This window comes from Capra hircus, chromosome 1 (genome assembly GCF_001704415.2).
Source record: "Capra hircus breed San Clemente chromosome 1, ASM170441v1, whole genome shotgun sequence".
NCBI classification, from domain to species: domain Eukaryota; kingdom Metazoa; phylum Chordata; class Mammalia; order Artiodactyla; family Bovidae; genus Capra; species Capra hircus.
Window position 1 is genome coordinate 34,853,038 of NC_030808.1, and position 24,535 is coordinate 34,877,572.

General features: G+C 37.0%; 2 protein-coding genes and 1 long non-coding RNA gene across 4 annotated transcripts in view; 2 read left to right on the forward strand and 1 right to left on the reverse strand.

Annotated features, from left to right (window-relative positions):
- Positions 1–2,566, forward strand: part of LOC102188976 — a 29,508-nt gene extending 26,942 nt beyond the window's left edge. The window contains exon 4 of the long non-coding RNA XR_309712.2: positions 2,343–2,566. This is a non-coding gene — a long non-coding RNA (uncharacterized LOC102188976). The remainder of the gene's footprint in view (positions 1–2,342) is intronic.
- Positions 4,703–11,630, reverse strand: CGGBP1 (CGG triplet repeat binding protein 1). Its single transcript, XM_018054887.1, has 3 exons — positions 11,413–11,630; positions 10,624–10,827; positions 4,703–8,738 (listed from the first exon to the last, which is right to left on the reverse strand). The coding sequence occupies exon 3, from the start codon at positions 8,717–8,719 to the stop codon at positions 8,216–8,218; it is 504 nt and encodes a 167-aa protein (XP_017910376.1). The 5' UTR covers positions 8,720–8,738; positions 10,624–10,827; positions 11,413–11,630; the 3' UTR covers positions 4,703–8,215.
- Positions 11,823–24,535, forward strand: part of ZNF654 (zinc finger protein 654) — an 89,123-nt gene continuing 76,410 nt past the window's right edge. Inside the window, exon 1 of one of the 2 annotated variants that reach the window (XM_018054696.1) lies at positions 11,823–12,114. In XM_018054696.1, coding sequence (XP_017910185.1) covers positions 11,926–12,114 — 189 coding nt within the window. In that variant the 5' untranslated portion in view covers positions 11,823–11,925. The remainder of the gene's footprint in view (positions 12,115–24,535) is intronic. The other variant, XM_018054719.1, reaches the window with a different exon arrangement.

Here is a 24,535-nt window from a genome sequence, read left to right on the forward strand (position 1 = left end):
ATAGATTTGACTACACGGACCTTTGTTGACAAAGTAATGTCTCTGCTTTTTAATATTCTGTTTAGGTTGGTCATAGCTTTTCTTTCAAGGAGCAAGCATCTTTCAATTTCATGGCTGCAGTCAGCATCTGTAGTGATACTGGAGCCCCAAAATATCAAGTCTCTCACTGTTTCCATTGTTTCCCCACATGTTTGCCATGAAGTGATGAGACTGGATGCTATGATCTTTGTTTTTTGAATGTTGAGTTTTAAGCCAGCTTTTTCACTCTCCTCTTTCACTTTAATCAAAAGGCTCTTTAGTTCTTCACTTTCTGCCATAAGGGTGGTGGCATCTTCATATCTGAGGTTATTGATATTTCTTCTGGCAATCTTGATTCCAGCTTGTGCTTCATCCAGCCCATCATTTCGCATGTTGTACTCTGCATATAAGTTAAATAAGCTGGGTGAGAATATACAGCCTTTTCTAATTTGGAACCAGTCTGTTTTTCAGTGTCCCTTTATAACTGTTGCTTCTTGACCTGCATAGAGATTTCTTAGGAGGCAGGTCAGGTGGTTTGATATTCCCATCTCTTGAAGAATTGTCCACAGTTTGTTGTGATCCACACAAAGGCTTTAGTATAGTCAATGAAGCATAAATAGATGTTTTTCTGCAATTCCCTAGCTTTCTTTATGATCTAGCAGATGTTGGCCATTTTTTTTTTCTGGTTCCTCTGCCTTTTCTAAATCCAGTTTGTACATCTGGAATTTCTCGTTCACATAGTGCTGAAGCCTAGCTTGAAGGATTTTAAACATTACCTTGCTAGTGTGTGAAACAAGGGCAGTTGTACAGTAGTTTGAACATTCTTTGGCACTGCCCTTCTTTGGGATTAGAATGAAAACTGACCTTTACCAGTCATGTGGCCGCTGCTGAGTTTTCCAAACTTGCTGACATATGAGTGCAGCACTCTAACTGCCTCATCTTTTAGGATTTCAAATAGCTCAGCTGGAATTCTGTCACCTTCAGTAGCTTTGTGGTAGTGCTTCTTAAGGCCCACTTGGTTTCCCACTCCAGGTACATCTAAAAGTGTGGATTAATGACTACATGGGATCTAGACATGAATTTCCTACTTAACAACTCTTGTGACCTCACAGTAAGTTGATAATACTCTGTGTTTGTTAGTCAAAGAATAGTGCTATTCTTAAATAGCATAAAAATCCACAAGGGAAGATGAAAAAGCATCAGAGGAGAAAAAGGAAATCAGATAGGAAAGAAAATTTAGGGAAAAGACTGCATCTTATTTGTTTTGTGTTACTATTATACTAAGTATTGGATTGGCCACAATGTTTGTTCCATGAATGTGGAAAAATGTGAAGAAACATAGTGACCAACCCAACAGTAAAGAAACTACTGTTGTTCTGTGGGAGTAAGCAAGGAGATGTTAGGTTGTCCCCTAGTAGAAAAAGAGTAGTCAGAAAAATGCACATTCCACAATAGCAACCTGCATGGAGAGGAACAGAATTAAATTACCAATGGTTGTCAGACATGGAGTTCCCGTCCTGATCTGGTGCTGGTTTTCTGAAATAGGATAGTAAGGTGTTACAGAGAGAAACTACCTGATGATATTTTATGACATTCATCTTATCATCATTACCTGGCAGATTAGGAAATACCGACAGGGTTTAAGCAGCTTAATATTAGATTTATGTTTGTCATAGTTATTATTGAAACATTGTGTAGTAGTCCTTATAACTGCTGTCAAAAACTAGAAAATTTAGGTTATTTATAGAATACAGGGATACTAAAGTCATAATTTTGAAACTGATTCCCCATTACATACTTAGAAATCAATAACTTGGGGAAAAGAAAATGACTTTACTTTGTAAATATGCAACTAAATTTTATGAAGGTAAATTTTAAAGAATTCAAAAATGATGTTTAAAAATATTTGTTCATCTATTAAAATATTTTAGTAATCTCATTAACAAGGTAGATGAATTATGTGATACTGCTACTCATTATAGTTTGGATATAACTGTTATGGTAGCGTGTTTAAATGAAGTCTACTATATATTGTGTGTGTGTGACACAGATAACATGTGCTTGTTTTAAGTCAACATACAAGAGTGTGTAAAACAAGGTAAATATTGCCCCCAACCCCATTCAATACCACCACTTGTTAGTAAACTTAATCGGAATCATTTGTATCATGATGTATGCTTTTTTTTTTAACCACATAAAAACATATTGTGCTTTGCATAACATTTTTTCTCCAAAATACACTTTGTATTTATATATGTGTGTGTATGTGTGTGTGTATATATATATGAATTTAACATTGTGTCTCTTTTAATCTATTCTTTTAGATCACTTGAATAGTGTCATGATATGCTTGTGACATAATTTTTGGACCATTCTAATGGCAACTCACTCCAGTATTCTTGCCTGGAGAATCCCAGGGACAGAGGAGCCATCTATGGGGTCGCACAGAGTCAGACACGACTGAAGCAACTTAGCAGCAGCAGCAGCCAGTACTGCTGGACATTCATAGCACTTGCAGTTTTTTTATAATATTAAAATGAACTTTTTATATATATCTTTATACATTTGCTATTTTCTTTCTGATATATTCATAAAAGTGGAATTTGTTGGATTAAGAGGAATGCATAAAATTATTACTACTACTGACTAGGTACTAAATCAGCATAGTAAGAAAAAAATTAAAAAGTCACTGTGTTCTATTACATACTGATTCCTTGTATGCTTAAACAGACAAGATTGTGGAATCTGTCATCTGATATACGTATCAACCCAGGAGGTTAGATCATAATCACCATTAGTTAGTGTCTAATCGATGAAGTACACCAGTGACTATCGTGATATCCAATATTCAATGACACTTGATTTATCATGGGCATTGCAGTAATATGTGGCAGGTTCTTATATTACAGGCATTTATATTGGTCGGTCCCGTCGTTTAATAGGGCTTTCCTTGGTGGTTCAGATGGTAAAGAATCTGCCTGCAATTCAGGAAACCCTGGTTCTATCCTGGGGTTGGGTATATCTCCTGGAGAAGGGAATGGCAACCCACTCTAGTGTATTCTGGCCTGGAGAATTCCATGGACTGAGGAGCCTGGTGAGCTACAGTCAATGGGGTCACAAACAGTTAGACATGACTGACTCACACTTTCACTGTTTAACAGATTTTAATATAGAAATTTATATTTTATCGATAAAACACACTACCAGATTTTCAAGGATATGCAGACAATTTAATTTGCAAATTTTCAATTTTTACTGCTTCTGCACAAAATAAGACTGGGACAATCAAGATAAAACCAATGATAAGTGTTTTGTTGGTAATTTACTAGTCTTATAAGGAATTGGTTTAAAGAAGTTGGCTAGAAAAGACATGTGCTCTCCCACTCTTCTGCCCCCATCGCTGTGTTGTGGCAACAAATCTTTACTTTCTCTCATGTATCCCCAGTGGCTAGAGTAGCTTCAAGCACACAATAAGAACTAAGTACTAGTTGATTGCATGTTACTCATGTTTAACCAAGAACTTGAGGCCATGAACTTTTAAATTATGATTCCAACATTTAAACAAGAGTGCACCAAGCATTCATCCTAAGTAGTATGCATATAAAACAAGTGAAATCAAGTAACATAATGGAAGCTGTGCCATACGTATAAAATGCATCACAAGTCCTATTCTATTTGCTAGTTTTAATCTTCATTGTGCTAGGTTAGCTAGTCTGATCCCAGGAACATTTTGCAATATGAGATACCATGTTATAGGTGCATAATACAACTCAATTTACACAGAAAAACAGGGAACTATTATGAAACTCAAAAGCACATACATTCAATTGGTTTACATTTAATAAAGGTTATGATGAGATTCTTTAGGAAAAATGAAGATGTGTCTCTGATGGTTTGGAGATACTAAACTGGAAACAAGAGTATTAACAAATTTCTTAAGGCCCTACCTTTTTGACTTCAGGAAAAAAACAAGTCAATTACTTTATAAATTCACTGAAAAGTTGAAGTCGCTCAGTTGTGTCTGACTCTTTGCAACCCCATGGACTATAGCCTGTTAGGCTCCTCCGTCCATAGGATTTTCCAGGCAAGAATAATACTAGAGTGAATTGTCATTTCCTTCTCCAGGTGATCTTCCCGACCCAGGGATCGAACCCAGGTCTCCCGCATTGCAGGCAGACTCTACCAACTGAGCTGCCAGAGAATCACCAAAAATATAAATTCATTAATATCTTACAAATAGCAGTAAGTAGAAGGACTGTTTGCCCTCAAAACTAGGTAAAACTAATAAAAGACAGTTTCCACTTCTATACATTTTCCTCCAGTGCTGAATAAGGATATAGCAAATCTTTCAAAATCCCACTAAAACTTATGAGATGCAAATTAGGCCCTTGTCTTCCATTGTTAGTATTTCTAAAGGTAGAAAATTACAGTATGTTGCCAATTAAAAGTACTGATTAAGTGTATTTAACTATTACCTATATAATTTTAGGGGAAAGGGGCCATCTGTAGCTATGATGTGATTTGACAGAATATATACTTTGATACTGGGGGTAAAGACCGATAATCTTTCAAAGAGATGTAACTAGTAGGAAAATAAATCTATACTCATAAAACTTTATTATCTGTTGGAATTATGAAATATATGCTACTGACCCACAAAAGAAAACATGCTTTCAAAAAATTCTGAAATAATTTTTGAAATTTATTTCTAAAAGTCACAGAGACAAAACTTTAAAAGCAACAATTTATACTAAGTATACATGCATGAGCAAAAAAAATAAGCAAGGGAATACACAAATGAACATAGTAAAATTTTAATGAATACAGTATTCTGGATACAAGTAGAATACCACTACGTAAGAACTGTATTTACCTCAGAAATCTATGGTAGTATGGATTGAGATAAACCAGGCTTAGGATAGTCACTTCACTATTCACATTTTAATCAGGGTGGACTAGAAGCCAAAACATTTTAGGCTAAGATTTTCAATTAAATTATAGAATGAATTTTTTATTTAATAAACATGTTTGAAAGTGATCTGTACTCATTTAAAGGCAGCTGGAGCAAGTCAAATTACAGAGAGCCCTTACAAAGACTAAGCACCAAATGACAAATTGTGGCTTTTGTTTTGGGCCACCTTACATTTTTCTAAAATGTATTTTCCATTAACATTTACGTAGATTCTTTCAGGCAAAAGGTCTGAATGTGGAACTTTCTGCTTGAAGATCTTGCCAACTGTCACTTACAATAGTATTTAAGCAATGAATACTTCTGAACAATCCCAAGCCGATACTTAATTGGTTACAATTTTAAGAATCAGAACTTTATTTTGGTCCCTGAAAATTCATTAGGGCCAAATGCCTTAACTGGAAGTAGCATTTGTTTAAAATAAAAGAAGTCTTACTCAAAGATGATAATGAATAAAATAACTATTTAGGCTCCAATATGCAATCTTTCTAAATTTTCACCCTGTAAGAAATGTCTTTCAGGCTTGCTATATGCCCCAGAGAATCAAAAGAAACCAACAAAGAATTTAACATTTCAACAAGTTAGGAACTATTTACTGTAAGCATATAGTGAGATTCTGGAAGACATACTACCATACTTAGAGAAAACGCTATTTTAACAGGTAAGCATGTTGAAGGCAGTTTATAAATGAAACATAACAAATCTTATGTTTATGCATACAACTTATAAAATAGAAAAAAATGTGCTATTTTTTCCAATAGTATAGCATCACACTAACACTATAGTTAAGACTGAAAGCGTCTGTACACGTCCACTACACACCACAGCAGCATATGCCTCTTAGATATTCTGTTCGTTATCCAGCATATGCCAACCATGGTTTCACAGATTTGTACCAGTTTGAGCAGGCTAATACAATCATTCTGCCTTATCTATTTAACTATGAAGTAAAGTTAACCAGTTTCAGGGAACGAAAAATTTCACAATCAGTTAAGAAACATATTAAACCTCCACAACAGGATGGAAAACGCTTCTAAAGACATGATATAATCCTAACAGGATAGATTATGCCTCTAGATGTAGTGTATGTGTGAAAAGTTAGGAGCCTGGAGAAATACATCAAACTATAGGGGACCTATATGATTATCAAATTAGTTTTAACTACTAAATATTCAAATGTGAATTATTGGTGTTTTTCTGGTGCAACATCATCCAGTTTACTGAGGACTACTCAAAGCTGTTCTGCCACTACGTGTTTGCTGTTATTGCAAATTAGTATCTAAATAGGGAGGTGTCTGATTCATGAGTCTTGAAAAAATTAGAATGATTGTTTATCTAACCTTATCTTTGTATTCTGAAACAAATGCTATAAAACTCAATTATTTTCCTAGCTTTGTAGATCTGGTACCATCTTAGATAATTCAAATCAAACATGGTTGCCTGCAAATCCTTTATTAGAGGAAGTAAAAACAAAGTACATTTTGGTTATGTTTTGCTGCTGGTCTCCTCTTGCATGTGCTTTACCAATGAGAGCACTATTCGGGGCATTAATTGTGCTACTTTAACGCAACTGAACATGAGAAAATCCGGTAGCTCAAATTTTGACAAGTGATTTTTCTTTTTTGGTGGCAGGCTTATTTAAAAATGAAAACCACCAAAAACTCACATAAATCTAAAATCAGATGGGCACTTTGACAACCCAAACTAGGAACTTAAATCTACCAAAAAAGATATAGAAAGCTGTTTCTGAAAAACATCTTTTTCTTACTCACTTTGGCTTTTTTAAAATGAAGATTTGTGGTAAAATGATCTCAAGGATAGCTCCCTCTACATCACATAGGGCATCAATTATCAGTGCTTGTAATAGAAATATATTTTATAAACACTTTTAACTTGAATGTTTTCAAAGAATTTAAGACTTTTTTTAAAGCTCTAGTCCAAGTTTTCAGCTGTTCAATTTTTTAAAAATATATTTTGGGTATCCAACAAAGACGACAACTGGGCTAAGCTACTTTAATAACCTTACAGGATAGTGAAGTTCAGATAGAGCTCATTTCCTGAACATGGTTGACCTTTAACAGAACTGATTTATTTCCTCACCCAAACAGTTATGCAGGATACTGCCAGATCACCACTACAAAAAAACCTTGCCAGTATTTCTAGACAATGGTTTATCATCTATGTTTAAAAACCTTGTACCACCGGAGGCAAAGCACGTAAAAGTGAAAGTAAGTAAACTTATTTCTAGTCTACTTATCTAAATAAACTTTTATAATATCATATGGAAAATTAATGCATAAAAAGTAATCTCCTTATTATCTGATTTGTCAGCCAAAAAGTAATTGCTAATTCTCTGTAAAAACAGGAAACTCAATCATAAAATGTCTACTTGTTTAAATTAAAATGCCAATCTTGAAGTCTTTTAATACCATGACATAAAAAAAGAAGTTTGGAAATTCAGAATGACGCTTGAAATGAAAGCCTATGGTTCAAAAATCTGTTTATAGTTAAGAGACTAAAATCGTATCACTGCAAAATTCCCAGTGGCTTTGGCACTGCCATGAAGATTTCAGTCTTTTGGTCACTTGAAGCTGCTACTAAATACAACAAGAAGCCTTAAAATAATAAAAAAAGGAAAAAAGACAGTGAGGAACTGAAGGATAGTTAAGGTAACTATATCATATACAAGTAAAGCACAGTCTGCAATAAACAGTCTTTTTCTGCTAGGAATCTGAAGATATGAGAATAGTTTCCCACCCTCCCTTTTTTGAGGATCCTCTAATCAGGGAAATAATTTCTTTAAGTTACTGTGAGTGGTATTGCCTGGCAGCAGCTTCAATTTCCTAGGCTAGTTGTCAATCCAAGTAATTAGGTAATCTCACAAGGAATAATTATACATGGCAACAGGGTAAAAAAGCAGGGCAGTTCTTCCATGCACAAACATTTCAGGAGAAAAACCATCAATTTTAAAGATAACCATCAGGTTTCAGGTATCCTAGCACACTCTAACCCTAAGTTTTGCTTTACACCATTGGTGACTAAAATTAACAATACATTTTGCAGTGAATTTTTTTTTAAATTTTTTGCCTGCAACTGTATATACATTGCAAAACTATTCTGCATCACATGATTAAAATGTAATAAATATAAAAATGAACCACACAATCAACACGTAACTTTTAATACTCCACATTATTTATCTTGATCACAATGGTGGTAACCTCCTTGTCAACAATCTTGTGAGTTAAGGAGCTGATTCTCATTCTCGTATCCATCAGGCAGGTATGCTCTCCTCAGTTGGTCTGACTTGGGTATGGAGCCTCCATTCTTCACATGGCGAGACAGGAAAGCACGGACTGCTGGGTGATCAGCCTTCTCAAGTGGGATATTGGCTTCCAGGCACATTTTCACAAAGTCCTGGATAACACTGACTTTCTCTGTTTGCGCAGTACTGTTGCACTGAAGCGATGCAGTTAGAGGCCTCTGCTTCTTTCTCACATTCTGCTCTTCAAATTCTGCCTTCCTCTTGGTATGAGTCTTTGACTTGAGGTGGTCACTAATGGCAGACTTGCGAACATGATTCAGAACCACATTGCAAGAAGTGCAGAAGAGCTTTCCTCCATCTTCGTGCAGCTCACCTCCAAACTCAGTGACTCGATCCAGGGGAGTCACATACAAAGCAGTCTTAGAACGGTTTCGAGCAGGTGGTGCTGTTACTACAAATCGTTCCATTCTGACTTTGAATGGGGTTCTTTCAAGACAAGAGAAACAAAGATAGGTGTTATAACACTTCATGCAGGAAGCAAAAATAAAAGGTAGGTATAAACATTTTAAGATTAAAGGCTTCAGAAAATTTAATTCAAATTATTAACAGACTTGTCTATTAAGTCTTAACTTACCTGAAATATGTTAAGGGAAGGGAAAACCAGAGAAAATTACTAGTAACAACTAAGTCCATTCCTTGATTTTGATGAAATCAAATTCAAACTATTAAAAAAAGAACTCCAACTATCATAGATGTCACTATCCTTTAGAAAAATCTAACCACAGGTCTATATTAATGGTATCAATTGTATGAATCTCATCTAATTTAGATGTGTGTTCAATTTTAAAAGAACTTTGTTCCTGTCACAATTCTGGAATGACCGATTTTAGGAAATCAACTTCAAGGAATTATGTACAAAATTTACTTAAACAGGTGAGCCATTTAGCTAGTATAATTCTATACGGAGATGAATATAATTTCTAAAGTTCTTCTGAGAATAAAGAAAGTAAAAGTCAAGAAAGGACACAGGCCAAATGTGATTAAAAGCAGCAACAATGACATTAAATTTTACAGTCAAAATATAGAGCTCAAATTAGTCATCTTTATTTAATGTATATACACCTCTACTAAGACCTTTCCAAAACGTGATGATAATCAAGATACGCAAAGTAGCTTTTCTAACACTTTTGTTTACATCGAAGAGTAATGTTTACATTTGCTAATATTTATTTCATTTATTAAGTTAGACCAAAACCAAGAACTTAACACAGTATCTCATACATGATGGATGCTCAATCACAATTTGTTTGATATGGGATAATAACTGATTATTTTCACAAATATTTAACTCAGAAATAACTTAATAATTTCTCAATTTATCCCAACAACAGATTTTTCTGATCATTGCCAAAATCATAAGGTTATGGGCACTGAAAACTTGAGATAACAAAGGTTGTAAATGATCCCATTTGTTGGATTAAACTCTTACATTAGTCCAGATAAAAGAAACTGAAGTGAATTTGATAGATTTCAGGATGGAATTCTGTTCCGTTTAAATACACTAGAGACAAATTTCCAGGTGTGTTCTGAAGAACTATGCTTTATAAGCATAATAAAAAACATTGGAATATTCCATTAATCTATGCTACAGAATTCACAGCTGGTTAACATGAAATCTCTCTCAAAAGAATTTATGTATTAGACACCTGTGGACATAACCTCAGAGAACTCAACATTTCCCAGTATTCTTGGAAAGTTTAGGCTTTAATAGGTTTAATTCTATTCTTTTTTTTTCCAATAAAAATCTGTTAAACCAAGGCTCTCATGTGTCAAATATTTAGGCTATAGGTTTTCAATTGCAGAAGACAATTCCTGCGTACTTAACAGTGAATTACCATTACACATATTTGTACTTTATGGTATGTGTTGTAGAATCTTATACCAAGTCAGTCCCAATTATAATGAATAATTCCAACCTCTTTATGGAAAACATTACATATTTGTGACTAGTGATGCTTAAATCATTCTATGTTTAAAGTCTATCTTTGGATTTCAAACTGTAAACAATTAACATGTTCGTTATTCTCTGAAGCATAAAACACGCAATCACTTGTGTTAATATGAAAGGCCTATTCATTATAAAATCTTGTAAGTTTTCTAGTACATTTGTGTTACTGCAGAGGCAAGTATCTACCCAGTAGAGGTTGCTCGAGTTTACAGAACCGAAGAACAAAAGTGTTTTCCATAGAAGTAAAGATATTTTAAACGGGGAAGTTAAAAAGTTAAGGCCAGTAATTGGCCAACAAAAGAAGCAAATCATTTACTGGATAAAAATAAAACTCATCAGAAGTTTTCAAGTTTAAATGTTTACCGGATGAGTTTCCAGTTTTTTCGTCTTGATACCTAGCAGTGAAGGGTCTCCAGCGCAAAACCAAAGACGCATTAAATCCTGGCACTTTCCGTTTGTTCAAACCCGGATATGCCTTCAAATCAGTTTTTCAACAAGTGGTGATGGGGAAACAGTTTCTGGGCTTGCACCCTATTTTCCCTGAGGTGCTGGGAATTCATGCCTTTACTGTAAAACACGAAAAACAAACGGAAAGAAAAAATGGAGGAGGGGGAAGAAGGGTGGATGAAAAAAACGAAGAAGGTCCACAACAGCCACCACGCAGGTGTGTTTAAAATCACCCTAGTTAAGTCCATAAATCCGGATCCCAACGTTTACCCCAGCTCTCCTCAGCCCAGTCCCTCCTCAGTCGTCCGCCCCAATCTGAGCCTCCTCGAGTGCCCCAGCCCCAGGGATCGGGCGGAGGGAAAGGCGGGGCTCGCGACGCTCCCGGCGTCTAGACTCCCTCCTCCCGCGCGGAGCCCAGCACGCCGGCGTCTCACCGCCCCTGCCCGCTAGCTGGGCAGGGCCGAGTCCCAGCTGCCGGCCGTGGGCCCAGGAACTCGACAGCCGAGTTGGCGGCAGTCTCAAGGGAGGAGGCGGCAGGCGCCTGGCGGAGGCGGCCGCTGTCAGGCTTCCCGTCCCCTCCCTCTTCCTCCCGCCGACAACGGCGCCCCGGCCCCGCCCCCGGCTCCCGCTCGGGACGGAAGGCCCCGGGCCCAAAGCCCGCACCAACGGCCGGGCCCACCCTCGGCCTCCCTAGCTCCTCGGTACCGTAGGATCTGAGCCGTCGCTAGGGGAAGTGGACGATACACGGCCGGAAAGGAAAGGAGGAGGAAGAATAGGAGGAGCAATAGGGAGAGGGAGGAGGACCAGCCGCCGCCGCCACCGCCGCCGTCGCCGCCGCTGTTGCACGAACGAGCCCCGCGGCGGCCGCCGTGTCCCCCGCCGCGCCCCGTCCTCCTGTGCCACCAGTGGCAGAGCTCGTAGGCGGCCCCCAGCAACCGCCGAGCAACATTGACCAACGGACTGCAAGTCTATCAAACAGACGGCAAATTTGACCAATAGTGGCAGAAGGGCGGACATGTGCATGATTGGCGGCTAGCTTTCGCCAATGAAAACTGGGGGCGTGGGTGGGCGGAGCCGGAAGTAGAGCCAGCCGAGAGGCCCCTGTCCGGCTGGGGAGGAGAGAAGGGGGAGGGAACTAGAGGAGGAGGAGGAGGTTAACCGAGGCAGCTACAGCGGCGGCGGCGCAGGGGTTGGTACGCGCTGGGCGGCGAGAGCCTCATGGCGGAGGAAGAGAGCGACCAAGAGGCCGAACGCCTCGGAGAAGAGCTCGTGGCCATTGTGGAGTCCCCGCCAGGCCCACCCGGGCTTAGAGCTGCGGGCGACGGCAGAGGCGGCGCTGGCGGCGGCAGCTGCGGTGGTGGCGGCGTCGGGATCAGCAGTCGGGATTACTGCCGACGCTTCTGTCAGGTGAGGCGCCCGTCGGCCGCCCGCCCGGACTTGTCAGCCGGTCCTGGGCCTCCTTGCCTCTCCTGCTCTTCCCGTCTCCGAATCTGGGCTGTGTCCGGCGCTCGCGCCACCGGCGCAGCGAGGAGCGTTGAGGATGAAGCTCCCTCCTCCACCTATCCGGCTTGGGGTGGGGGGCGGGGAGCGGGTTCGGGATGACCCGCGCAGGTTGAGGGTTGCGGAGCAAGTGAGAGTTTGTCCCGGGTGGAGGGGTTGAACCGGAGGGTCAGCTGGCAGGAAAGCTCTGTACTGACATACCTCCCCTGCCCCAGACAGACCCCTTTCTGCCCGAGGGTCCCGCCTTTCTTGTGTTTCCTATCCTGTTTCTTGTCACCTCATTTGGAGTCTCTGGAAACATATCTTGCCTTCCCTTCTCCGCCTCTTGCACCCCGTCTTCTCCCCTTTTTCGGATATGGGAGGCGTGCCATCTCTCTACCGCCCCCTCTCCTGTCATCGCCACCCCTCCCCCTCTGCGAGGGTCTTCTGTCATCCCCTCACGAGATCCCGCTGGGCCAGTTCTCCAGTTGGCTTAGGCGCTGACCCACAATGATTTAGTTACTTTTTTGGGAGGTGGGGTTAAGGCCATGGGATTGTCATCTTTCTTTTTCTTACTCCTTTCCCCGATACACACAAGCTCTTTTCTGATAAACTGCTAATAGAGAAAGTAGCTTTCCTGAAACTATTGCTCTGGTTACATCACCACCACCCCCTCTTCCTTTAAATTATAGTGTATTTTATTTAGCCTGTGGAAAAAAACAACAACAAAACAGTGTCTGAACAGTGACAGTAAATTACTTACTTGGTCGACAGCCACAACGATTTGATGTATTTAGAACGTTTAAGCATAATCAAATATTAAAGTACCATATTTGTGCAGGGGTAGAATTTATGTAATCTATACATTTACATCTGCATATATTTATAGTTTAACATTTTGTTCTCTTTCATAGCACTAATATTTTGCAAACTCTTGGGAAAAAATTTAATTGCTTCTTTTCCAACTCATTCCTTTGTTTATTATCTTGGATGTATAGGATTCAAATCTTGGTTCCACTACTTCTAGCTGTGTTATCTTAAACAGATTGCTTAACCTCTTTGTGCGTTAGTTTCTTTACCTTCAAATCCGGATAGTAATTAAACGAGTGAATATACATCTTAAAGTTAGCCATTACTTTCATTCTGGTAGCAAGTAAGAAATAAAGCTAAGCAGAAATGAGCATCATGTTTGCTGAAATTTGATTTTATGTCTCTCCAAGCATTGAGACATTGCTTGGAAAACAGGGTGGGGTTGACATCTTCAGGAAGATTTCATCCCCCTCATCTCCAAAATAGGTAAGTTTGTTTGGTGGTGGAAATTGTCTTATTATACAGGATATGTGAGTTTTCTTTGGCGTTGCTCTCTATTTAGTAACTTTCTTACACAAATTTTTTTTTTTGTATTGGCATTCAGAATTTAGAGGTTGTGTCATTACAGAGCTTATCTTCTATGTTTTATATGTAGAAACCATGTTTTCAGTAGATTATTTACCTGTAGGAGTTTTAAACTGCTGTAAAATTATGTTACAATTGATCTTTTTAATAGAGTCACAGGCAGAAAGTCTATCTTTATCTATATTTTGCTTTTTATATCATTAATGAGTATCTTGGCTTTGGTTACATTTAGGTTTGTAAATTTATTTGCTGTAGAATGCAAAATTTAGTTTGAGGGCCAGAACATTTTTGGAGAACTTTTAATTACTTTCCTTCTATTTCTTGAAACCAACTTTGAGAAGAAATGAATAAATTTAGCTTGTGAAATACAGTGTCCGAATAGTGACAGTAAATTATTTTCAGAACAAAAGAAGTTGACTATTTTATAAAACTCCACTACATCCTAAAATATCCAAGGAAATAAAAGTAAACAGGAAGAGCTTAGTAAACCTTTATATTACTAAATTATGAGTGTTATACTGACATAACTTTCATGTTACCAACTTTTACCTGAAATCTCATAACATATTTTATAATACTCTACATTACCAAAAGATCTCTTATTACGGTTCCTATCCTGGTTCCACCTTGCAGGTGAGCTTTGTGAAGTGTTTTTTTGTGTTAAAACTTTAATAGAATAAAAGATTACCTGAATTAAGTTGCATTTTATGACTGATTAATAGAATTCTAGTATAATAATTACGCTTTATTTACCAGTAAAGGAATACAATCTAATTCCTAACGATTGTTTCTTTTTAAATATTTGTTTTCCTAATATTCGCTAAGGGTAACTTGCCTTCATTAGTAAATTACTAGTTGTGAGTAATCCATAAAATGGATAACACATACTTGAGTTGGTGACAGTTAACTCAATATATGAATTACACACACAGCCTTGTAAAGTTGAGAAGAAAGGCTCTAATTTTTCTTTCTCCTATTAGAAATATGAATCAAAATTTCTTGGCAGTTAGTGTGTGGGTCAAGGGAGAGGAAGGAACACTTCTTTTCAAGAATGGTTCTGTGTCTTTTACCACAGGGAAGAGTAAAACAGAAGACTGTAGATAATGTAAGTGAAAAATCATGCATGCACTCAGTGCATTTGATGATAAACTTTCTATTTGAGAAACAGTACTAGTAATTATAAATCTCAAACTGAGGGGATAATCCCTTAGCCTATAACTGATTTTTGAGATGATGGATTTAGGAGACTGAAAATGTTCATTTCCAGTTGCATTGAATAATGTTTGACTGCCCCATCATATCCTCCTTTGGCTTTTATTAGTACACTTCAACAAATGCTTAAATAGAATTGGCCCTTAGCTTATATTTAATTTGAGGATGAAAGGAAGAGAAATGTAATTTTTATTGAGGGCCTGCTAACTCTTAAGGCCTTCAGATAGGTCTTGTTATGCAAGTTACATTGTTGAAATTGAGGCCTGAGCAACTTAATTTGTTAGGTGAACAAGCTGGGATTTTTGGACCCAGCCTTCGATTTCTTCTGAACTATAGATTGAAATTACACATGAATCCTCAAATACTTATAAAGTGACTTTTTTTTTTTTTTTTTGGTCAAGTTGTACAAGAGAGAAGAAAGATTTGCTGAAGAACTCAGGGAATAATGGATGGAAAATTTTAAAAGTATTCTTTCATTATGCCCCTGTATAAAAAATATTCCAAGTTAACAGTTAATTATCTCTGATTTCTTAGGGGCTGTGAACATTTCCCCAATACCTGAAGGTTGTGGTAATTCAACTTAATTTTGTTGCTAGATACATTGAAATTTTTTATCACAAATTATAAATTAAGTTAAAGATACCCTTCTTAGTTCAGTGCCAGAATGGATATAGTGAATGATATATAAGCATTTCTGAAAACACTTCAATATGTTGATTGAAATAGACTTTAAAATCATTTCTTATTATAGTGGGGTTAAATAGCCATCCCATGAGGATGTCATAAGTATAAAATGAGAGAATGAACATGAGGTTCTCAGTACTATACCTCGCACATAGATAGGCTTAAATAGATAGAGGCTATTAATATTTCTCACATGTGAAATCCTCTGAAGGTTTAAGAGGAACGTTAGAGATAATCTAATCTGTAGGTCACTTAAAGTTTGTATCCTGCAGTAAACTTGAGAGAGAATTTAGAAATGTTACAATTCTAAATCGTTGATTAGAAAAGCCAAATGTTCCTAATGAAGCACTAACTGATATGCAAAAATGACTGTATTGTTTTTCAGATTTTATTTCTTGTAGCAGATATTGGGCAATGTCTGGACGTATTTGTGATTGTCTTACTTGGGGGCTTGCTACTGGCATCTAGTGCGCAGAGGCCAGAGATTTTGAGCATCCTGCAATGTACCGGGCAGCCCTAACAGCAACTTATCTGATTCATAGAGGTCAATAGAATTATCGATAGAACTGTCTGGTGCCAAAGTTGAGAAACCCTGCTATAACCTTACTTTGGAACTCTTAGTGGATACTCTCTTGAGAGAAAGTATTTAATCATCTCATCAAATAATTTTAAGCAGCTAGTGTGCCTCCTGGGTAGCAAGAAGGGCTTCCCAGGTAGCTCAGCTGGTAAAGAATCTGCCTGCAATGCAGGAAACCCCAGTTTGATTCCTGGGTTGGAGAGTTCCCTTGGAGAAGGGATAGGCTACCCATTCCAGCATTCTTGGGCTTACTTGGTGGCTCAGATGGTAAAGAATCTGCTTGCAGTGTGGGAGGCCTGGGTTTGATCCCTGGGTTGGGAAGATCCCTTGGAAGAGGCCATGGCAACCCCCTCCAATATTCTTGCCTGGAGAGTCCCCATGGACAGAGGAGCCTGGCGGGCTACAGTCCCTTGGGTCGCAAAGAGTCCGACACCACTGAGCAACTGAGCACAGCACAGTGTGTAGCAAGCACTTTAAACAGATAAACAATCTAACAGAAAAAGAGTTCACTTCATAGTTTTACAAAATACATACTCATGCCTCTTTAAATTAAAATTTAATTGTTTTAGGAAAATACAACCCATATCTCTTAGTCTTGGTATAAAGTTCATATAATATAGTTTTCTTGAGCAGTTACTTAGAGTATAATACATTTTTACTATTCCTGGAATTATTTTTTGATTTAGTTTTATGTTTTTGTATGTGCTTTGTTTATTAATAAGTCATATAAGACTTAAAATTGAGGAATTGCATTTTGCTGCTAGAAGTTCAGTTCAGTTCAGTTCAGTCGCTCAGTCGTGTCCGACTCTTTGCGACCCCATGAACCGCAGCATGCCAGGCCTCCCTGTCCATCACCAACTCCTGGAGTTTACCCAAACTCATGTCTATCGAGTCAGTGATGCCATCCAGCCAGCCATCTCATCCTCTGTCGTCCCCTTCTCCTCCTGCCCCCAATCCCTCCCAGCATCAGGGTCTTTTCTCATGAAGTGTTCAAAGTATTGGAGTTTCAGCTTCAACATCAGTCCTTCCAATGAACACCCAGGACTGATCTCCGTTAGGATGGATTGGTTGGATCTCCTTGCAGTCCAAGGGACTCTCAAGAATCTTCTCCAACACCATAGTTCAAAAGCATCAATTCTTTGGCACTCAGCTTACTTCACAGTCCAATTCTCACATCCATACATGACCACTGGAAAAACCATAGCCTTGACTAGACAGACCTTTGTTGGCAAAGTAATATCTCTGCTTTTTAATATGCTTTCTAGGTTGATCATAACTTTCCTTCCAAGGAGTAAGCATCTTTTAATTTCATGGCTCCAGTCACCATCTGCAATGATTTTGGAGCCCCCCCAAAATAAAGTCTGACACTGTTTCCACTGTTTACTGACTTAAATAGTTTAAACAAGTACATATTTATTTCTCATATGAAAAGTCTTGAATGGTTACTAGGAATGATATGGTAGCTTTATCATCATTTGTTCTTTCTTATTAGTCATCTTTATCTTCTATCTCAAGTTTGCCTCATGATCCAAAATAGTTGCTGACGTTCCAAGCATTAAATCTCAGTTCCATGTATCAGGAATGGGGTTTCTCTGGGGTAAACCAAAAACATCTTGCTGTAAATTTTACTCAGTAACTTTGATTTCAATCTTGTTAGCTAGTCCCATCTGAAAAGAATGTTAGGATATATTTTTGTATTTTTCTCCTGGATAAACTCATGCCTGTGACTCCCCTGTGGATCAGCTGGTTAAGAATTTGCCTGCAATGCGGGAGACCTGGGTTCGATCCCTGGCTTAGGAAGATCCCTGGAAAAGGGAAAGGCTACCTGGTCCAGTATTCTGGACTGACGAATTCCATGGACTAAGTCCATGAGGTCCCAAAGAGTCTGACAGGACTGAGCGACTTTAACTTTCACATGATTCTATTAATAAGGAAGGAAGAAAATAAGAATGGATATTGTAGAGGCAACCTTTTTTTGTTTGTGTTTTTATTTTTCTTTTTCCTATTTTGCCATTGATTATAATAAAAGAAATAGTGGTCATACTTTTGTCCCATTCCCTCCCCACATATTCCTCAGAAGTAATCACTTGCAATTCTTTTAGCAAGTATGATGTTTACCTCCATGTTATTTATTATAATTATTGTAATAAGGAAAAACAAAGTGAATCCTAGACCTTGTTGGCTGTATTTAGGGAGCTAAATATTTTGCTATTGTTTATGTTTTTTCTTTCCCCCTGGAGAAGGAAATGGTTACCCACTCCAGTATTCTTGCCTAGAGAATCCAATGGACAGAGGAGTTTGGCGGACTATAGTCCATAGGGTTGGACACCACTGAAGCAACTTAGCAGTATGCTTTTTTAGGTTGACTTTCAATTCTTTCAATTATGAAAGGTTGACTTTCAGCATTCAGTTCTGTTCAGTCGCTCAGTTGTGTCCGACTCTTTGTGACCCCATAAATCGCAGCACGCCAGGCCTCCCTGTCCATCACCAACTCCTAGAGTCTACCCAAACCCATGTCCATCGAGTCGGTGATGCATTGAATACTACTAATTGTTCATAATGACATTATTTGTAACAGCAAATTATTAAAAATTAGCTAATAACAAAAGTTAGGAAAATGTTACATTTAATTGAATCCTTTCTCCTAACAGCCATGTGTTGTTGTTTAGGTCCTTGTGATCCCATAGAATATAGCTCTGCCAGGCTCTTCTGTCCATGGGATTTCCTAGGCAAGAATATGGGAGTGGGTTCCAATTTTCTTTTCTAGGGGCTCTTCCTGACCCAGGCAGGGGTCAAACCCATGTGTCCTGCCTTGGCAGGCAGATTCTTTACCACTGAGCCACCTGGGAAGCCCCTAAGAGTCATTATTTAAGGGATATTTATTCATATGGGTAATTGTTAGTGGTATTATAACAACAGAAAAAGAAGACAGGTGATATCACTTTTGTAAATAAGAAGATAAAAAGACCCCCCCAAAATCAAATTGTAAACAGTAGATAATTTATTAGTGACATTAAATCTTCTATCTTTATAATCAGAGGAAAAATAAAAAGTAAAAACATTTTATTTATTCCTATTTCACAGATTGCTTATTTTCTGTGAATAAATGCAAGAATATTTTGAGCATGATGAAATTTGAACTCCTTTGTTTCTCAAAAATATGTGAAATGCTTTTTTTAAAAAATGAATTGGTTTATAATTTTCGGTTAACCATTGACAGCCTAAACTTAAATAACTTCTTTATATACAGTCTTGCATTAAAATATATATTCATTACTACTTTCTAATAATCACCCATAACATTGGGTTAAAGAAATTTATTTCAGATTTTGTAGATAAAATGGTAGAAAATGCTTTTAAATGAAGTCATTGCTTTAAAACTTTGAGTGATACCATTATTTTACAGTTCTGCCAAACAGACGTTAAGGCACCAATTGTACTGTTATTGTTGGCAGTGATCTTTATTTTCTTGCCAAAATTTGATAAACTATACCTTTAGCAATTACAAATAAAAGCAAAAAAGAAAACTTTAAAGAAAGATATGGTAAAAGGTGTATATGATGAGGCATTTGAAAAATAAAACACGATCAATAAAATATGGTCAATTAATATGCCATTTAAAATGTATATTGGGACTTCCCTAGAAGTCCAGTGATTAAGACTCCATGCTTCCACTGCAGGGGGCAAGGGGTCAATCCCTGGTCAGGGAACTAAGAGACCACATGGCTTGCAGCCAAAAGTTGTTGTTATTTTAATAAAGTGTATATTAATATGTAATGAAAAGGATATTAGGCCATTTGAAATCTAATATAATTTATTAAAATACTAACTCTAGTTATATTTTTACAATACTTAGTCTGATTTGGAGAGTATTTTTAAAGTTTGTAATTTCAAAGGAATCTAATACAAGGAAGTCTTCAGCTTCCATGTAATATGTATCACCTTTATTTTTTAGCTTATCTCTGACAGGTTGGTTCATCATTTCAGCGGTATACTCTGTTCAGTAATAGGTTAGCTTTCTGGGATGAGACCCAATCAGCATCACCTGTTTAGCACTGTGGTGGAAGACTTGGTGGCAACTAAATATGAGAGGAGGTCAATCTGTATAATGTGTGACATAAGATCCTAAAGTTCAGTATATTGACACTAATATACCAACCATTTAATACCTTCAGTTCCCCAAAACAGTGGTGAATGTGAAAAACAGTTGAAAGGCTTTGTGTTTAAACAGTAGGAAAAAAAGTGATTGATGTTAGGGTTGATGCTTAGTGTTTATAAAATTGGCCCTCCATATCCACGGCTCTACAGCCCCGAGTTCAGCCAACCAGAGATGAAAAAATATTGGGGGGAAAATTCCAAAAAGTTCCAAAAAGCAAAACTTGAATTTGGTGCACACTGGCAACTATTTACATAGCATTTACATTGTATTAGGGATTTAAGTAATCCATAGATGATTTAAAGTATTCGGGAGAATATGTGTAGGTTATATACAAATACTATACCATTTTAAATGAAACACTTGAGTACCTGCAGATTTGGTATCTGTGGGCAGGGTAGAGGTTGTGGGAATGATCCTGGAACCAGTCTCCCAAATCCTGATGAATGACTATATAATGCATTGGTCATATAGTGAAAATCAAACAGGCACTGTCCCTGTTTTAGTGTATAGCTATAACTTTGATAAGGTCTATGAAGAAAAAGTGTATATAAAATGCAGGCAGGCATTCTTGGGCAAGTTAACTTTGACTGAGATTCTTTGCTTTAGTTTGAACATGTTGAATTTAAGGTGTGATTGGCTTTACATAATCTGGAGCTCAGAAGTGAGGAATGGTCAATCATAGTTGTGTGGATGGTATTTGAGGCCATCCATGTGAATGAGCTCACATAAAGAGATAATACGGAGAAAAAGACTCAGAAGTGAAGACACTCCACAGTTAAATGGCCTGATAGAAATACTGAGACTTGATATGAAGTCTGAGAAAAATTAAAGAGCTTGGAGAAAACCAGGTAACTGGTGAAACAGAAGATAAGAATGAACGATGAAGTGAATGGTAATTGACATAGAAAACTACTGCGGTCCAACCATTGAATTAACATGGAGATCTTTGGTGACTTAAACAAAGCTCTGTTTTCATTTAATGATGGGAGCAGGAGTCAGACTGGAGTAGTTTGAGGAGTGGGAAGCAAAAACATAAATAGTAATATAGATAGTTTATAAAGGAGATGGGAAGATATGGGTGGAAACTGGAGAATTTGTGGGTTGAAGGTGAAGTTTTTTATTTTTCCTAAAATAGTTGAGAATTTGTTGTGCTTAAAATGTGATGAGAATGATTGATTTGAAAGGAAGAAATAATGAAAGAAAAGATAATCTGTAAAATAAGATCCTAAAAAGGGAAAGGATGACAAGATTCAAAGCACAAATGGAAGAGGTGCTTTGTATAGGAGTTTTGGGGTAGGTGGAAGCTTCATCTCTTGAGAGTATATGGGGGTGGTTAGAGATTTAAAGTGAACAGAGGTCTAAAATGGTAGCTTCTTAAAGAGATAGATTTAATTGACCTGCAGAACCATTTGAGTTTGCTGATTTTGAGAACAGAGTGACCGTTAGTTTGTACTTTTGTGCCTCAGGGCTTGTCTGGGTAGGTAAAGGCATGGAGAACTCGATTAGCTGTATTTATTCAGTGTTGAGTGATACACTATAATTGATTAGTTAATTAACTTTGAGAGAGAAGGGGACATCCTCCTTTTCTGGCTACATTTATGGTAAAACAGAGAAGTGAAAAGAGAAAGAAATTAGAGAAGTAGTTGTATCAGTAGATATTAATAGATGGGTACACAACATTGTTCTTTGTACCTTATATATGTGTGTATGTATTTGATACCCTGATAAAACATGTACACAATTTACTAATACATAGTTCTATAACTGGAGTTTACTAAAATTAACCCATATCTGTTTTAGTTACGTGAAGTTAAAACGTTCTAAATATTACCTAATCACTTGTCAATGATTTGCTATGTGTGTGTTATATTTTTAGTTATTGGAAAGGTTTACTTATTTTATTGAAGTTTATGAATATCTGATATTTTGAGTGTTTTCTGTGTGTCAGATACTGTGATAAGTGTTTTACCTCTTCTGTCTCATTTAATTTACTACCCTATGTGGTATGTGCCATTATTCTCATTTTACAGTTTAGAAAATTTTAGACCAAGAGAGATTAAATGGCTTAAGTCAGATTGGAATCTTGGCCAGTCTGTCACGAGCCTGAGTACTTAACCATTCCAGTATATATATATATATATATATATATATATATATATATATATATATCTGTGAATAAGCATTCAGTATCTATTATAGTATCTGTGCATATATATTGGTATATACTATGCTTAAGCAATTATTGAGTGGAAGTAGTGATTTAAAAAACTCAAGGCAGCAGAAACTAAAGATGTTCATGAATGCGAAAGAGAGAAAAAAAATTAAGCTATCAGAAGTTCTCTCTAATAAGTGATTTTCAAACTTTTAATTTTTTTCCCCACCCACTTAAGTGGGATATGCTTCTCTCTGAAGCAGTGGCTCACTTTAGTGGTCATTTTTAAAATGCAAGAGTTAATGATGATTAAAAACCAGTTACTTCATGTTATTACCAAGTATTTTGAAGGCTGGAGGATTATGGAATATATTTCAGATGTTTTTCTTAATGATTAAAATTTTAAAGTTTGTCTCTCCATATTATTTAGATTAATCTTTAATATCTTGAAATTTTACTAACACAGAGCAGTGGATGTGCATTTTTAGACTTTATTATCCTTTGCCATGTTTTGGAAACTTGCTGAAGATCTCTCAGGTTATAGATGATCATGAGGGTGTGGTGAAATGGATACCTCATGTTCAAATGATGGGAGCAGAAATCACCACAAGCTTTCTCAACCATAATTCATCAAAATAGATTAGAAACATTAAAAATGATTTGTACTTTTTGACTTAAAACGTTAATTTCTGAGAAATATAAATTTGGATATAAAGCAATTCATCGTAATATTAACTAATTAAAGGAATGAGTTTAAAATGAAATTGCAACCAGAACATCTAAAACAGCTGAACATTTTTCAACCTCATCAACTATTCAGCCTTAAAAAATGTTCTCAATGACTATATAATGACCTAGGAAGATAAAATATAATGATGAAAAAATTAGGTGGAAAAATTTCTTTGTAGGAAGACTATACAGTTTGAATATAGGCTGGTCCATTCTCACCAGATGCATTGTATTTTAGAGGGGGTTGGTGCTGTAAATAAAAATCAAATGAGCTACTTCACTAGAGACAGGATTTCTTGAAGATAAACCTTGTGACTTCAGGAAGTCTGTGAACTCTAAAACTATTTGCAAAATAAGTTGTACTTGGGTTTCCTTAGTGAGCAAGTGTTAAGTTTTTGTTTTTTTTATCAGATTCTCCTAAGAATTTTCAAAACTTACCAAACAAATACAGACCACAGTCATCCAAACACACCAACAAGTTATGAGCCTTTGCTGTAAGCCATTGTGACATAAGCAACATTGCCTGCTTTTGCAAAGAAAAATTTACTGGACTTTGCCTGTTCACTTCTGTATTTTCTATGGCTGCTTTCATGATATAACACGGTTAAGTAGTTGAGATGGATAATGTGTGGCTCGTAAACAGCTTTCTGGCCTTCTCAAAAAAAGTATCTCAGCCCCTGTGCTACTTTCTTATTGATTCTTTTCTATAATCCTGTGAGATAAGTACTGTTTTTAATCTTCATTTTATGAATGGGACAGATGAGACTCAGAGAGGTTAAGCAACCCCAAGTCACACGCTAGAAAAGAGAAATTACCAAGATGTTAATAATGGTTATATGTGGGCAGAAAATGATGGATGACTTTTTAATAATCCAGATTTACTACAGTGAGTGTATATAACTTATAAGAGGAGAGGCAGTTGAAAAAAAAATTAGAACTGAGTTAGAATCTTAAAACTCATTCATCCTTTTTTATTATTTTAATTTCCTCCATTTCATCCCGTGCTTGTGAAGAGCAAATATGCAATTTCTGCTTCCCTTTATGGGACTTAACTCTTACTATGCAGTCCTTTCTTACCTTGATTTTTTTGAAAAAAATACTCTATTTGTAGTTTCTTTAAAACTCTATATTAACTGAAGCAATTCTGTCCTTTAACTCCTTTTTTATTATTGTTTTAAAATTTTATTATTTTGAATTGCTAGTCTTTTATTGAAGTATAGTTGATGTACAGTGTTGTACCAATTTCTGCTGAACAGCAGAGTGATTCAGTTTTACACATATATACATTCTTTTAAAATATTATTTTCCATTATGGTTTATCCTAGAAGACTGGATATAGTTCCCTGTGCAATACAGTAAGACCTTCTTGTTTATCCATTCTGTATGTAATAGTTTGTATCTACCAGCCCGATTCCTAGTGTATTCCTCTCCCCTGTCCTTC

Coding starts and splice junctions, on each gene's coding strand:
- CGGBP1 (XM_018054887.1), bottom strand. CDS start 8,719: ATGGAACGATTTGTAGTAACAGCACCACCTGCTCGAAACCGTTCTAAG.